The sequence below is a fragment of the Cupressus sempervirens genome, chromosome 9, assembly GCF_028749045.1.
Source record: "Cupressus sempervirens isolate cs-2001-9-10 chromosome 9, ASM2874904v1, whole genome shotgun sequence".
Lineage (NCBI taxonomy): Eukaryota > Viridiplantae > Streptophyta > Pinopsida > Cupressales > Cupressaceae > Cupressus > Cupressus sempervirens.
Genome location: NC_143126.1, coordinates 767,806,909 through 767,823,386, shown reverse-complemented (window position 1 = coordinate 767,823,386; position 16,478 = coordinate 767,806,909). Strand labels below are relative to the sequence as shown.

At 32.3% G+C, this 16,478-nt stretch overlaps 1 protein-coding gene across 1 annotated transcript in view; it reads left to right on the top strand.

Moving 5' to 3' along the window:
• The window catches only part of LOC149540945 (SNARE associated Golgi protein family), a 31,696-nt gene extending 24,489 nt beyond the window's left edge, over positions 1 to 7,207 (top strand). The window contains exon 2 of the mRNA XM_089802010.1: positions 6,432 to 7,207. Within this exon, the coding sequence (XP_089658136.1) occupies positions 6,432 to 6,960 (529 nt within the window). The 3' untranslated portion in view covers positions 6,961 to 7,207. The remainder of the gene's footprint in view (positions 1 to 6,431) is intronic.
• Positions 7,208 to 16,478: the final 9,271 nt, after the last annotated feature.

Below are 16,478 nucleotides of genomic sequence, written 5' to 3'. Positions count from 1 at the left end.
CTCACTTTTTCGCCTTTTTCGTTGCTTTTTCATCCTAGGTACTTCTGTTAGTGTTCTTCTTTTCCTTTTGTTTCTATCCCATTTTTGTTCCTTTTTATATTTTTATTGTTCTCTTAATTATATGCACACACACACACACACATATACATACATACATATGTGTGAATATATATATACATACGTACATAAATGTATATTTGGGGACATATGTGTACTCAAATATGTACACACACACATATATGCATATGTTAACACAACAATTTGTTGTTGTTGTTGTTATATACTCATATTTTTGTGCAGAGGTTTATAACGCATATATAGATAGGCTCTTGTATTTTTATTTTTATTTTTTCTTTTCATTTTGACTTGTGTGCAATGTTGGGCGCATATATTCTCATATACATAGATATGTATATATATCTATATGTATACATATCTATATATACTTATATAGATATATCATATATATATAATAAATATATACATGTTACATACATATGTAAGATATATATGCAAAAAATATTTATATATATATATATTTAATATATACTTATATATATAAGTATATATTATATATAATATATATAAGTATATATTATACATATTATATATATTTAATATATACTTATATATATAATATATAAGTATATATTATATTATATTTATAATATATACTTATCTATATATGTAATATACATGTTACATATATATATACGTATATATATTATATATATGTAATATTTATATACATATTACGTATATATATAAGTATATAATATATATAGGTAATTTATATATATATACACCTTATTAATCTATATGCTTGCTTCATTTGGATTTAGATCGGTTATTGCTTTTTTCTCTCCTTTACTATTAACCTTATTACTTACAATTGTGAGATGCCTTCTTGTTTAGTCTTTCACACCATTTGTTTTATTATTATTTTTTCTAGCTTTGGGGTGTGTGCAATCCCTTTCTCTTGATCTCCTTTATTTGGTGAATCTATGCTAAATTTGCAACTTACATTGTTTTACATCTCTTGCTTTCTCATCTTGATGATGGATCACATAGTGTGATTCGAAACGTTGATGACAAAAATCTTTACACAATCTAATCTAGAAACTAAGTATCATAACTATTATGGATTGTGGAAATTTGATCGCATTAATAAATAACTTGCATTTCAACATTCTTGAAGGCCATTACTCAAAGAGTACTTGGTGAATATTCAATGGCGGTACTCTGGGAGACCAATACTCATGATATGGGATGTGATATCAAAACTTTTTGAGCACTTGGTGAATATCGAATGTTGATATTCTGGGAGACCAATACTCATGATGTCAGATGTGATATCAAAACTTTTAAAGTACTTGGTGAATATCGAATGGCAATATTTTGGGAGACCAATACTCATGATATCTGATGTGATATCAAACCTTATTTGAGTACTTGGTGAATATCATGTATTGATATTTTGGAAGACCAATACTCGTGATTTCAAATGTGATATAAAAATGTTACTTAGAGTAATTGGTGAATATTAGTGTTCCTCGAGGAAACTCAACTCTTAATATCTTACAAATTATAAATATCATCATTGCAAATTTGTAGTGAAGATTTTGGTGTCCCAACATCGTATTTTTAAAAGCTTGTCATCAACATTCTTAGCCTTCTAATGCTTCATGTTGTGAGTGCAATTGGAGTGTTCTTCATTTCATTGACACAAACAGGTGCAACAATTACACTCAAAAGTGTTTGAATGACCTTGTGTTTTTGTAGTACAACTTTCTATTGCATGAAAAGAAGGAATAGCACTAGGATACACATCACGTGTTTGACCTTGATAACATTGATCCATATTTAGATTGGGTTACCAAGCCTTATGATGTTAATCTACTAACATTGCTGATTTGGAGAGGGATGAAGCCAAATGCAAGCATATGTGGCATCATACAAGGCTTTGGAAGGTGAGTTTGGTATGTCATTAGGTGTGGGTTAACCATAAACATAGCTTGGTCCAATGCTGGGGACTCCTGTTAAAGATACCATAACTTCATGCACGTCTATGATGCCAACACAATGACAACATAATTTTTTGGGCTTTAGTTGTAGATTGTTTAAATAATTTTTGTTAATTCTGAAACCCAAACTTTGTATTTATTGAATTTTGAGCTCATTTCTTGTTTATTAAGTGGATTGAAGATTTTAAACTTTGATCTATATATGAAGGAAATCAGTAATCTCATTTATAAATTCAGTAATTTTGCATGTTTTTAAAGCACATTAAAAATTATTTTTTTAATGTTGAATGAATTTGCTTTGTTCTTGTCAAGTATCCTTTGTCATTTTGCCAAGTCCCAAATTTTTAAATTTTCTGGGGTGGCCAATTTATTGCCGAGTTTGGGTTTTTAAACTACGATTCATATAGCATCAATATTATTGTTTAATATTCCCAGTTCAATGTTCATAAGGAAAGCCTTACACAAGCAATAACATTTTGAACAGAGGCAAAAAAAGCTGTCAGTCGTGCCTTCAAGGAGTATCTCTATCATTTTCATCCTTTGTCTCTCTTTCCTCAGAATATCAGCAACCGTTTATTTCGAGCCCCCAGCTCTTGTAATCTCAATGTTGAGGACCAAATCAGGCAACATGTGCTGGTAAACTGCAATGAAAACGTGTAGAATTGAAGTGTCAGAATCTCTGCACATATCTAATCTGGACATTTGGATTTCGCTGCCTTTTGTTGGTATTCTTTTATTTGACTTGTGTTTGACACATATGATATGAAGGCTCTTGGAGATGATGAGTTGACAGAGATTGATTGAAAGGTTTGGGGTGTTGGTGAAGTGCTGAAATTTGAAAAAGTGTGTACAGGGTTTAAATGTAACAAACGGATTTTCATAACAAGATAAAAGCAAACTAGAAAGAGTTTTCCTCAACAAATTATTGAACAAATATACTGAATTCCTTTTCATGTGACATTAACTGCTTCTAACTACCAACGATTAACTGAAATAACAAAGCTCAACTGAAATAACTATATCAATGATCAACTATAATAACTATAATGACGATTAACTGAAATAATTGTAACAATGATCAACTGTAATAACTGAAATAATAGTTAACTGAAATAACTGTAACAATGATCAACTATAATAACTGAAATAACGATTTACTCAAATAACTATAACAATGATCAATTGTAATAACTGAAATAACGGTTAACTGAAATAATTGTAACAATGATCAACTATAAGAACTGAAATAACGGTTAACTGAAATAACTGTAACAATGATCAACTGTAATAACTAAAATAACGATTTACTGAAATAACTATAACAATGATCAACTGTAATAACTGAAATGATGATTTACTACTTTCCATACATATAAGTAAATGCTTAACATGAAAAAGAAAAAAGAACATACAAGAAATATCCGGTGAGTCTTTAGTTGGTTGTGCAAGCCTTGACTTTTGGTAAGAGGAGAAACATTGATTTAGGCTTAACCTCCCAACCTCAGACCATATTTATCCCCACACAATCCATTGATTAAAAAGACCCTCCTTACCTCGGGATCGGGATCGGGATACTTTTAGTCCAGCCACTTGAGCATTCCATTGTTTAGAATGTCTGCATAGTTGTGGACGGACAAGTCTAAATAACTGGCTCTACTAACATCAAGTGATTTTAGATGACAAACATGCCTTAAAATGACCTTGGCCAAGGTTTTCTGATGGGTTCATTGACCCGATCACCACTGCTCGACTTGACAACAGGAGAACAATAATATGGATGAGCATGAGCTATTAAATGACATTAATTTAAATTTATTGTATCATATCTGACTTTTATTTCTATGCCATTGCAGATTCCATCTCACCTCTTCACCTTTTCCATGGCTATATAGCGAGTGAGTCCTAGGTGCTCGGATCTCAGAGCAATCAACTCTGTCCGTTGATTCTCAACTGATTCATGAGTATTAGATGTTTCTAGCTTATCACAATTTGAGATAAGATAAATGTGTTCTTATAGACTTACAAAAAGAAAATATCATTTGATTCTGACTGTCAATGGCATAAATAAATTATATTCCATGTCATGGATACTTTGCTTTTATTTATCATAAGCAACACCTTCTTAAAGGGTCTAACTGATGATACTTAAGTATGCTGAATATAAATTGTAGCTCATTGCTATGGAAATCAAAATGCAGTAACAATTGGTAATGAAATTTATAGCGATACTTGGAATATGATTGACCACATAACCTGGTGTAATCTGGAAAAAATGGGAGTCTTGCTAGACGTTAATGTTTCAACTCTTCCTCGAAATGACCTTTAGGCGCAAGCTTTGTGTGAATTATAATCACGTCTTCTGCAAAGAAAAGAGTAATTCAAGGCAGAACATGAAAGAGGTTGGCAATGTTCATAAACGCAGAAGTATTAGATGGAAATCTATAGAGGTACCGGGTGGTAAAAGAATGGAGATCGTGTGATAAAAAAGAAGTTGGGAATGATAAGGAAGTTGGGTGTGGAAATTTTTTATATCTACTACCTCTCTCGACTTCATAATATAAAGAGATTATATGTCTCTTTGGCTCTTGGACACCAAATAAATATGCCAAGTGTTCAATGTGTTTCTAGCAAGAAAATGAATAAAAAGATGGAAAAATATTTTAAGGTTACAAATCGAAAATAATTATGGTTTATATCTATCTATATGTACATAGATATACTTATGAGGTGGCATCGTTTTATTATAAAGAAAATAATATAATGGTGTCACTTTATTTTTATATCTATGTGTACATACATAGGTATATATTATAATGATGTGGAGAAAAGATCAATAAAAAACCTTTGAGGTACATATTATTTTTAATTAAATTAATTTATGTTTTAAATTGTTTATTTAATAGCTCATGTGGGTCTTTCAATTGTATCCTGAAGTTCAAGTCGTTAGGACCTTACCAAGGCAATTTAAGGTCATACCTGTCAACTTGATATTTGAACTAAGCTAGTATCCCATTCCATTGATCCCGTTTAGCAATGTTTCCCCCCTTCATCTTCTCCTGCAATCACTCATGCAATATTTCCATGATGATAACAAGTTCCATAATAATTTTAATAATAACATTTAATATAGATAAATAATTTAATTATTAACCATAATTCCAAAATCAAACAACTGCTAAACATCACATGATAAATAATGGATAACGACCATCTTTATTAAACAATTAACATAATGAATACAACGGATATAAATAACTACCTACTTCACATGATTATGAAAGGTTCAATCTAATGGTTATGAATAAAATTAAAATTAGGTCAAAATTTGGGATGTAACATTAAAACTATTTGGATCTCTCCAAAATTAAGGATGAATCAAATGGCTTATGATTAGCAATTGAATAAAATGCTACACAAAAACTTAGAAAAAGCTTTTTCCTGTATGGTGAATCTCAGGAGGATGCTTGTTTCAATCTTGAGAAAGAGGAAGAGGCCAAAGTGTGGCTTTACCGAATGCTACTTTTGCAAGGGACCATAGAAATGATGAGACAGGTTGTCAACAGTAGTATGAAAGTTTTTCCAAAAGAAAATAACACGACAGGGGAATCAGGGAATGAAAATATTTTCTTTAGTTTGATCAATCACAACAAAGAGATGTTATATTAATTCACGAAGGAATATGGGTGTACAGGATTGAAGTCTATACCTTGTCTATTTATCAACACTCAAGATGGTAGGTTTTGTTCTCTTATAGGATAATTCTACGATCTCTAAAATATTCAGATGGAATGAGTGACAATGTCCTTTATATTACCCTTTGACAACCGTACTCTGTACAACTTTCGTTTGCGATCTCAACTCTTTGACAGTATTACTATTCACCAGTTGTGAAGTAGCAGTGAAGCATTTATTGATTGTTCATATTTTCATCATGATTGTTTTTAATGTATTGTTTATGGCAAAACAAATACAGTTTTTCTTTCTCTTGGAGTACTGTTATGCTTGTGTAGATACAAATTAACAGTTGGGTGAGATCAGAAGTTATAACGATAATCAATAATCTGACTGATTCAATTCTGGATAACATTTTAAGCAAGAAGAGCAAGTAAGGAAAAACAGAAGCTATGAAATAATATGGTGTATGCTTATTCATCTGTGCCATGTTTTCCTAATGCTAGTATTGATATTTATTATTTTCTCATCATTACCATCTACAAGAAGTCACTTTTGGATCTTAATTTTAAGAAATCGAGTACACATGAGAACATGATTTGTGCTTTTTGGAAAATTATCAAGGCAATTCATAAGTCAATTGTTTCTTTTGGGGTGGTTATTTAATAAGACAAGAATTCCTGGAAATTCTAACAAAATATTCATGGCCCTCGTGTTTGGTTTTTATGATTGCAGGGCATTATTTACGAGTTCAAGCTCAGCAATGGGTTGGGTGCAGAGGAACAAGTATTTCCACATTCTTAATAAGGGAGTTGCTCGAGATGGGTGGAAATTTGTTTTTCTGGCACGATTTTCTCCTGCCCCCTCGTACGTGATCAATTATGCATTAGCTGCGATGGATGTTAGATTTTTTGTGGATTTCCTCATTCCAACAATTATTGGATGCGTTCCAATGATTTTACAAAATGCCTCTATTGGTAGTCTGACTAGTGCAGCCGTAGTGTCAGACAGTGAGTCGAAGAGACATATTTCTTCTTTTCTGTTTCCTCTCCTTGGTATTGCATCTAGTGTAATGATATCTTTGCGGATCAAAAAATATTCTTCAGAACATGCCATCCTTGACGATTCATCTCATGCTGGTAATTCCACAAATGTTGAGACGTTAAACGTAAATACAATTGATTCAGTCGAAACTTATTCTTTGGAATCTGAGGATGTGAAAAGTGGACTCAGAAGAAGAGTTCCATTATGCTCATCCAGTTAGGATTCACTGTTTTAGCTTGAGTTTCCTGCTGGAATGCAAGGATCAACTCAGCTGTTTTACAATTTGCTAGAGATGAGAATGCAAGAGGTATGAAACTCAGTTTCTTGCTGAACATATTACTTTAAACAGTCACACGGATGATAGTTAACAATTTCATACTAATTGGAAAGAGAGGAAAAGAAATGTGATGGAGCTTGACTATCGGACAGTTTCCTAGTTACTTATAAATTATAGGATATTTAACTCAGATTCTTCTTAAAGTTGGAGCCCATTAGATTATTCGAGTTTCCTCAACTTCAAAATTTTTTAAATTTTAATTTTATATTTATCTCCATTCACATATTTCAATTAAAAAGTCCAAATATCCTGACCGCACATGCTACACCATGTTACAATCATAAACAATCTGGTACATATTATTGGGTTTAGTTACCCCAAAAACATTTGATACTGAGTTAGATTTGCTGTTTTACAAACCCTAAAATTGATCTCTTGTCATAGACTTAATGATCCTGACAAAAGAATGATTTTAAGTGTTTGAAATCTTAGTGGTTTTGAAGATTTCTCGTAACTCAACAAGGTTGTTACAACCATGTAGGAACCTGACAAGGTTTTGACAACATATAGTAATTTGACAAGGCTGTCACAAACACCCAAAATCTCAAAATAAAGTCTTTGCAAAAAATAAAAGGGTCAAAGCAGAGTTTAAGTAGTTTTGGATTTGTTTTTTAATGATCATAACGAGGCTTGATAAGATATAAAGGAAGGCGGAGATGATTTTCTTGTAATGGTTGGCAACATGTGTAAATGACTGATTTTGAAACCATTTGGTATAATTAGTGAAGTGCTTGTTGTGGTCAATCTTATTCTTGCAAAACTATTGAACAAGGTTTTGAATATCAATATAACACATGGGATGACAAGTCAATTTTAACTTATTTTTCTTGATTCTTCATGTTATGACATAAATGATAATGGAGGAGCTACAATTAAAGCCTTTGTTGAAGATCCATAAGCCAATTGTTACCATAAAAAACATTTGAGACAACTTCTTGACGAAGAAGTCTTCTTAAATATCAAACATCAGTTTTAATATTTTAACTCATTAGTGCATTTTGGTTAAAATGTGAAAAACTTCTTGATAGTATCATTATTTGTAACTAAAACTTTTTAATAAGGCAGTAATGGGAATTTAAAGGTCTATTAAGAGGTTCTTTATTGTAAAACCTTTGACGAAAAAAGGTGTTTAATTATAGGCAAGGAGGCTACAATAATGCATTTTTCTTTTCAAGCAAACAAGTAAGCACTTTTTTTTCATTAAAGAAATAAAGATGTGCTGGTGTAATCAAGTGTTCACTAATTACACATAGTTAGTTTGCTTAGGATAATGCATGTTGATACTAGTCTTCATGTAGACACACTAGTTTGCATTCTATTTGAGCACATATTGTCTCACACTTCTCTGTGTGATACACCTATACATTTTTATCCTCTCATTGTTGCACATACTTTGATATAATCCACTTTTGGTGGACATGTGCTTAGTTGTAATGCTTATCACTTGCATGACTCTATGCCATCTTGCATTGCCTATATATTTAGGAACTTCTACATACATTGTATATGAATATTTGAACTGAATATCTGAATGGGCATTCTATATTGAATTGTTGATCATTATTGACTCAAGCAATTGATCATCATTTTGTCTATCTCTTGAGCTTCTAGATCTTGGCATTTCATTCTTGCCTTAGGCAAATTATTACAAGATGTTTTGTATCTTTGTGTTTAGCTATATTTACTTTTGACTGTAGTGTTTTTTTTTTCAACCACTCTTCTATGTATTTTGTTTTACATCAAATTATAAATAAGATCATTATGTGATCTATGAGTCTTGATATGCCAAATTTATTAAAAGGAATCACTATTTGTTCTTCCAATTATCACTTATAAATTCGAAGTAAATAATTTGTGTCATTTTCTTCTTTATCTTTGTCCTAAATTTTCAATCACATTTGCATCATGACTTTGCACAAATGTTAGTTCTACCTTTCCGCTTTCTAGTAAAAAAAAATCATGCTATATAAGGGTGTTGTCCCTTTAGAACTTAGAGGAAGGTAACATTTTACTTCGATAATTGGGTAAATATAGTTAAAAATAAACTAATATTTATAAGGAAAATCTATTTACTAATATATTTTTGGCAACTTTATTAGGAAAGCTTTCTTTTACTTCAAAATCTAAAGGTACCTTACTAGGATTGAAGGTTGGCTACTTTGTATTTGGGAACTCACAAAATATTTTTGGTAGAAGAATTTCAGTTTTAATTATGCGCTAACCATGGGGAAATAATTTGGGGCCTATGGCTTTGCCTAAACACAAAACCTTACTTGCACAATCAAGAAAACAAAATCCTAAGTTTTCTAGAGACAACACACAAGATCTAGGCAATCACTACTATATCCCAATTTTTGACCCAATTTAAAATGTTCATAGCCTTTGAGGTTCAAATGAAGTCAGTTGACAATTAAATTTGTTATAATCCTACGAAATGGTAAGATGGTTAGTCATTATAATTTCATATGAAAATAATGTGCTAGTGGTGAGCAATTACGATTATTTATAATTAATAATTTGTTATGGTAATATGATTTAATTGCAGAGAATTTCCTTGTAGGGAGCACGTCAAAGGGGTGGAAGCATTGTTAGAAAAGAATTGGGCACAAGGGCATCACCATCACTGGGCAAATGGGTATGAATCATGAAACACTATGATCGAGGACCTAGCAATTGCATAATAGGATACACACAGTAGACACGCATGAGTTATTAAATTAACATTTGAAATATTAACTTACTTAATGCATAACTCAAATGGCTTTTGGTTGACTTTTCCACCACATCATTATAATACATATTTATGTACGTAGGCATAAATATAAATTAAAGGTGATAAGATTTTATCTATTTAATACGTACATTTAAATGCATGTACAAGAAGATAAAATAAATCTCTCAAGATGAAACATGTATTTATATATACATATTTAAAAAGGTACGACCTTGGATGACCATTTACTACATACCATCTTAATAAGATATATTTATGTGCAAGTAAATAAATATGTTTATAATATTCTTTTGACTTATAATCTTTCAAATTCTTTTTCTTATTTATTCAATTCTTGCTAGAAATCGAAATGCACATTTGGCATATTGGTGTTCAAGAAGCCGAGTCCTTTCTTTATAAGTTACAACTTCTTGGCAGTCAAAAGGTTTATCGGACACCTCTTTAAATTATGAAAGCCGTGAGAGACCATGAAGTCTCATTTGCTCATGATAAACCTCTGCAATATTTCTTACGATGGATTCCTCTAAAATCTTCTTTCTATTCTTTCCCTGCATAACAATTTTACCACAATAACATTCATTTATATTTTCCTTGCTATAGTACGTGACAACGTCCAGAGTTCCTTCTGTGAAAGAGTTGATTGATAGCGTCTAGCCAGGACTCAATTACTTTCCAAATTTTACCAAGTTATGTGGTTGCCTCCATATCCCAACGATTATAATATGTTTATTTTTAGATACTACTGCATTTTGAAAATTACAGCAGTAAGATACAGTTCTAGAATATGTCGTAAATAATCTTTGATTAAACATCATCGGTTAGTTCCTCTTTAGGACAAAAATTATTATGCTGAGCCGAGACCAAGTATCCATGACATGATATTATATCTTTATTTTGCCGTTGAATGTCGGAATCAAATGATATTTATTATGCAAGTCTTAAAGTTATATTTCTCAAGTCATAGAAATGTGATATGTTGGAAACATATAATATTCTTATATCAGTTGAGGATCAACAGAAAGACTGGTTGCTCTAAGATTCAATCACCTGGGACTCACCCAATTGTATAGCCAAGGAAAAGGGTGAAGAGGTGAGAGGGAGGAATCTACAGGAGCATGAAAATAGAATTAGATGTGACATAATGATTATTTATTATTTTAAAGGGAATCATTTGATAGCTCATGCATGTCCAAATCTATTCTCTGTTGTCAAGTGGAGTGATGTGATTAAATACCAGGATGCTCAGTGACTGACAAGGTGTTCCATGTCTATTTTGGGTAGGGAGGGCCTTTCTAGTTAAAGAAAGTGTGGGGATAAGTTTAAGGTCCGTGGTTGGGTGGTTAAGCCCCTGACAATGTTTCCTCTTTCCACAAGAAGTTAGGACATGCATCAGAGAGAGATAAGTTGAGCATTAAAACCATGTATTTTTATTTTTATGATATTTATATAAGTAGAAGATATGATAGATTAATTTATATCGTTGACTTCGGTTATTTTCTTTAATGAAAGTTAATTGGTAACCATTTAGATCGGTTGACCTTCCAATTGAATATGAAATATATCTATAGGATTGATGTTTCAGTCTTTCATTTATAAGAATAATGATTATGAGCATATCTTCTAATCTTATCTTATTGCCACAATTAGAAATAGGAAGAAAATGAATGACATAGAGGTATCTGATGCCCCAAATGATACAATGGCATCTGATGCCCTAAATGATACAATGGCATCTGATGCCCTAAATGATATAGTGGTATTGATGCCCTAAATGATACAATGGTATCTGATGCCCTAAATGATCTAATGGTAATTGATGCCCTCTGATGTCCTAAATGATCCAATGGTAATTGATACTCTAATTAACACGGTGGTATGTGATGCCCTAAATGATACAATGATAATAGATGCGCTAATTGATATAACAATATGTGATGCCCTAATTGATATAGTAAAATTTGATGGTAATCACCATTGATATTGATATAGTGGTATTTGATGGTAATTGTCATTTGATTTTGATATAGTAGTATTGGATGGTAATCGTCATTTGATCCTAAGTGGTAAATGTGAACTAACTTGGGTGTTTGCAGAAGCATCCCTAGATTGATTTTGGTTTCAAATTTCATGGTATGTAGATTTTTAATTTCCATAGTAAATTCATTGATGATGTTTTCAATAGTTATGAAATTTCCATTTAACTGATTGTAACCATTAATTTCATTCACTTGAATGTAACTGGGATAACTGTCTTCCTATAAAAATGAAGTAATAGCTACATTTCTTTAATATGTTAGGTTTTAGTTAAGACCCGAAAAAAGAGGTTATTACAATCACATTCAAGTTTTCACCATTGCCTATGGGATTCTTGGGTTCCCCAATTTTTTTTTGATTGTGTGTTTGGAATCCCTCATTGGAGCTGTTGTAGTTTGGTTCTAACATTTGGAAGACATGCGCATCACAAACTAGAGTATTTTGAGAGACATGCTTTTATTGAGATTCAAGCTAAGTTATTGTATCTATTCTTCTATGCCACTAATTCAAAATTCAAAATAGATAAGATGAATGCATGAGCAATTTTGTGGTTGAATTCAACCAATGTATGAGATGAATTTCAGATGCCAATCAACTTAGTCAACCAGATCTATTGTCTATTTTTATTAATAGCACTAAACAAAAGCAAGGTATGTGGTATTGAATAAAAGCCATTAAAATAGAAGATGATTTGTTGTCATATCACATATGAATGAGTAATACAATTTGAATTATGAATAATATGAAGGAGATTCTAACAATTTGAGTTATGAAAAATACTATTATCCTTAGATGCAATTGGCTTCACTTCAAAATATAGGGATTAGAAACAACTATTGGGTGTTTTGGTGCATAATGAAGAAGATAGAAACAATAATGCATGCTTATTATTATAGGCGTTAGAAATATTCACATTCGAGGTTACATATGAGCAAGTAAAAAATATTTTAGCAATAACCAAAGTTAAAGGACAACTAACTAAGTATGAAAATGAGAATAAAATGAATGAGTCAATTAGACTCAACATATTAACAAGTTTATGTCAATCTTTGAAAGTCAAATACGATCCTATTTTGAACTTTTTGATACCTCTAAGTTAGATGATAGAAATTTTATTTCTTCCTCCTTGTAATGACAATGAAAAAATGAACTTTCCCTTGAAAGTTGTTTTTAAGAGACATAAGATAATGACAAATCTAAGATATAAAGTAATAAGTAAAGAACATAAGAATCAAATGAACATCAAACCAGATGACTTAGGCTTCCTTGAATAAGATGATCACTATCCTCATGCTCTTCATATTCCAAGTTGGTGCTTAGAAGCCTTTGACAAGGATAATTTTTCCCTATTGCAAACAACAAAAGAAGTTGAGATGGGAGGGTTTATTAAGTAGTAAAGTCTTGATGAAGGGTAATCCCCTCAATACCATAAACAATAATAGAAATAGAGAAACAACAATTTACAAGAATAGAAGATGGGCTTCTTATTATCTCCAAAATTACGGGATTACTGATTTTAGAAATACAATATGCGAATCTACATGGGTGTTTCCTTACAATATTCTATAAGACATAGCCACCAACAACCACTCAGAACTACCCTAGACAAACCTGTAGGCCTTCATTATATAGGCAAATTTCTACCACCCAAGAAGGTTCTAGAAATTTAGCCCTAACCCTTGAGGCCAAGAAACTTAAATTATTTTATTTTTCACATTTTATTACATTAGAGTCGGCTCAAAATAATTTCAAATTATAATTTCAGGTAGCCCAATTTTTGGAGGCCATAACTTTTTAACCAGAACTCCAATTGGCTATTATAACCACTTTTCAGAAATGACAACTCCTAAACTACAACGCCGTGAGAACATAAGCGTTGTTAGTTGGAGTTCGACCACATTTCAGAGCCTCTAAGGCCTTCAAAATTGAGTTTAAATATTTTGTACCAAAAATTCTCAATAACTTCACAATACATATGGTATTGCAATCAAGCTCAACTAGTAGGCTAATATATCTAAGATGAACCTCCACATATGAAATTAGAGCATTTTGAGTCATATGGCTAACTTACAAAAAATAGTAAGTTTCCACAAATAACAACTCCACAGTAAAATGACCCTTATTGAAAAAGACAAAAATATTAATCTTTTTTGGTGATGCAAGATTTCCCTTGCACTCAAATGCCCTTGCATTAGAAACTCAGGTATTTTGAGAAGTGACCCTATCATGTCTTAGGTGTTTAGAGGAAAACCAAAGCAATCAACCTCTACCCTTGTGAGCCATGATGAATCTTCTATAGGTCATCCTTTTCATTTGACCATATATTCTTCATATGTCATGTTCCTTGTGCTTCTCCCAACTCAACTATCCAGTATATCTTCAATCTCTTTTTATAGTTGAAGTAGTTGCCAAAATACTCCATTGTGCTTCAGTGACCTCATCTTCAACACCCCCTTTATGATACTCTAGTAGATCTAAAATGTTAAATACTGGTAATATTCATTTCAATGAGAAACAATTCATAGATAATTCCTAAATCACGTTTCTTAGTATCTTAAATGATCCAATTTTCTTCATTTTCAACTTATTATATGTTCCTACTAAAAAATGCTCCTTCCTCAAATGAACCATGACTTCATCTACAACCTAAAATTCCTTATCCTACTTTTCTCATTCACGTTGTCCTTGTGCTATATATTTATCTTCGTAATGTGCTTCCTCACCTCCTTGTGGATGTTCTTCAAGTGCTCTACAAAATCCTAAGCTTCAACACTACTTATCTCCCCTTTGTCCAACTTCTTCAATTAAGAGGAATTTATAGGACTACTTCTATACACTATCTGGAATGGTGATTTACTAGTACTAATATTGACATCATTATTATATGCAATTTTTTCTTGTGGTAAAATAAAATCCCATCTTGTTGGCTCATCTCCAACCAAACATCTTAGTAAATTCCCCAAAATCCTACTCACTACCTTTGTCTATCCATCAATTTTTGGATGATGTGATGAGATGAACTTCAAATATATCTTTAACTTCTTCCATAGTGCGCACCAAAAATACCCAACAAACTTGGTGTCCCGATCTGAAACTATGCTCTTTGGTAGACCATGTAGTGTCACCACTTCTCTGTAATTTTTTTTTCCACATGAACAACACCATGAGTCTTCTTGTAGGAAATGAAATGTGCCATCTTTGAAAACTTGTTAACCACCACAAAACATGAATCATACCCTCATCAAGTCCTTCACAAACCAAGAAAAATGTCCATAATGATATCCTCCTGTGGCTTCTCTAGTATAGGTAATGGTTGATATAACCATGTAATCTGTATTGCTCCTTTTGCCATCTAACATACTCCAAATCTGTACAAACTTCTTGACATCTTGCTACAACTACGACTAGTAATGATCCTCATTAACCAAAAAAATGATCTTATCTTGACCAAAATGTCTAACCAATCCTCCACTATGCTTCTCCTTGATGAGTTTCACCCTCATATAACTCCTTGGAATGCACAAAAGTTGTCTCATGCTAAGAGCATTTGTAATCATGCTAGACTTACTGCTCTGCAAAAACTCAACATATTTCAAATGCCTCTGATTTAAATTTCCTTGACTGTGTACTATCTTAAAATGGACATAGTTGCCTTTTAAGACCTTTTAGCACTCGTTCCATAATGACTTCTCGAGACCATGGATAGACCTGTGCACAATGCTCCCTTTTCCATGTTTCCTTTCACCTTCTTCCCAAGATCTTCTGCCCTCCACCTGAGTTGTCTAAGGTTCCCCTGCCCCCTTCTTTGGGACCAGGTCAACCTAGGTCAACTTGGATGGTCGACCTTGACCCTAGAGATTGCAGGGCTCAAAGCCTGAAAAGCCTCAAAGGTTCAATTAGTTGAACTCCCACTCTCTAGTCAGCTTGCATTATTTTTCTGCCCAAAAATTCACATATAAGGAGACTTAGAGGCTTCATTTTCATATCCATCCATAAACCATCTCATATATACTTTCACAAGAGCCAAAATTATGCTTTTATACTTTGTACTCAAGGAGTTGAAGCATTCATAGCCTTTTCAAGAATTTAAGAAAGGGAAGTTTTAACAAGCATTGAAGGATCCTTTGTGGGCATTTTCTCTTCAAGATCTATCACATTGTTGGCCATCAAGGGAGGAGATCTACATTGAAGTATTTGCATCATCTACATTGATGTACACTTACGTTTATGCCACCACGATGAGATTGTGATAGATCCATTACAAATTGTGGAGATACCCTACATTCACATATCAAATTCAAGGTCTTTTACACTCTTCAAGGAAAAATCCTTATTGACAAGGGTTTTTAAGAAAGGTGATGTTAGAAAGTATAGTCCACCAAGATAATTGAGAGGGGGGAGGGGTGTGGGGGGTGGGGATGGGGGTAGGGTGCTGAATATGTTATCTAATCAATACAAATTTTATCGACCTTATTAAACTTCAAGCATGAGATCAATATTAACAACAACCATAATAAGATACACATTGTAGTGCCTCTAATGTTTGTAGTCTGTACCTTGTTTATTTTGATCCGAGGGATACTTGTTACTCATGTTATGTTTATATTTGAGATGACCCGAGGGTCAAAAGTTA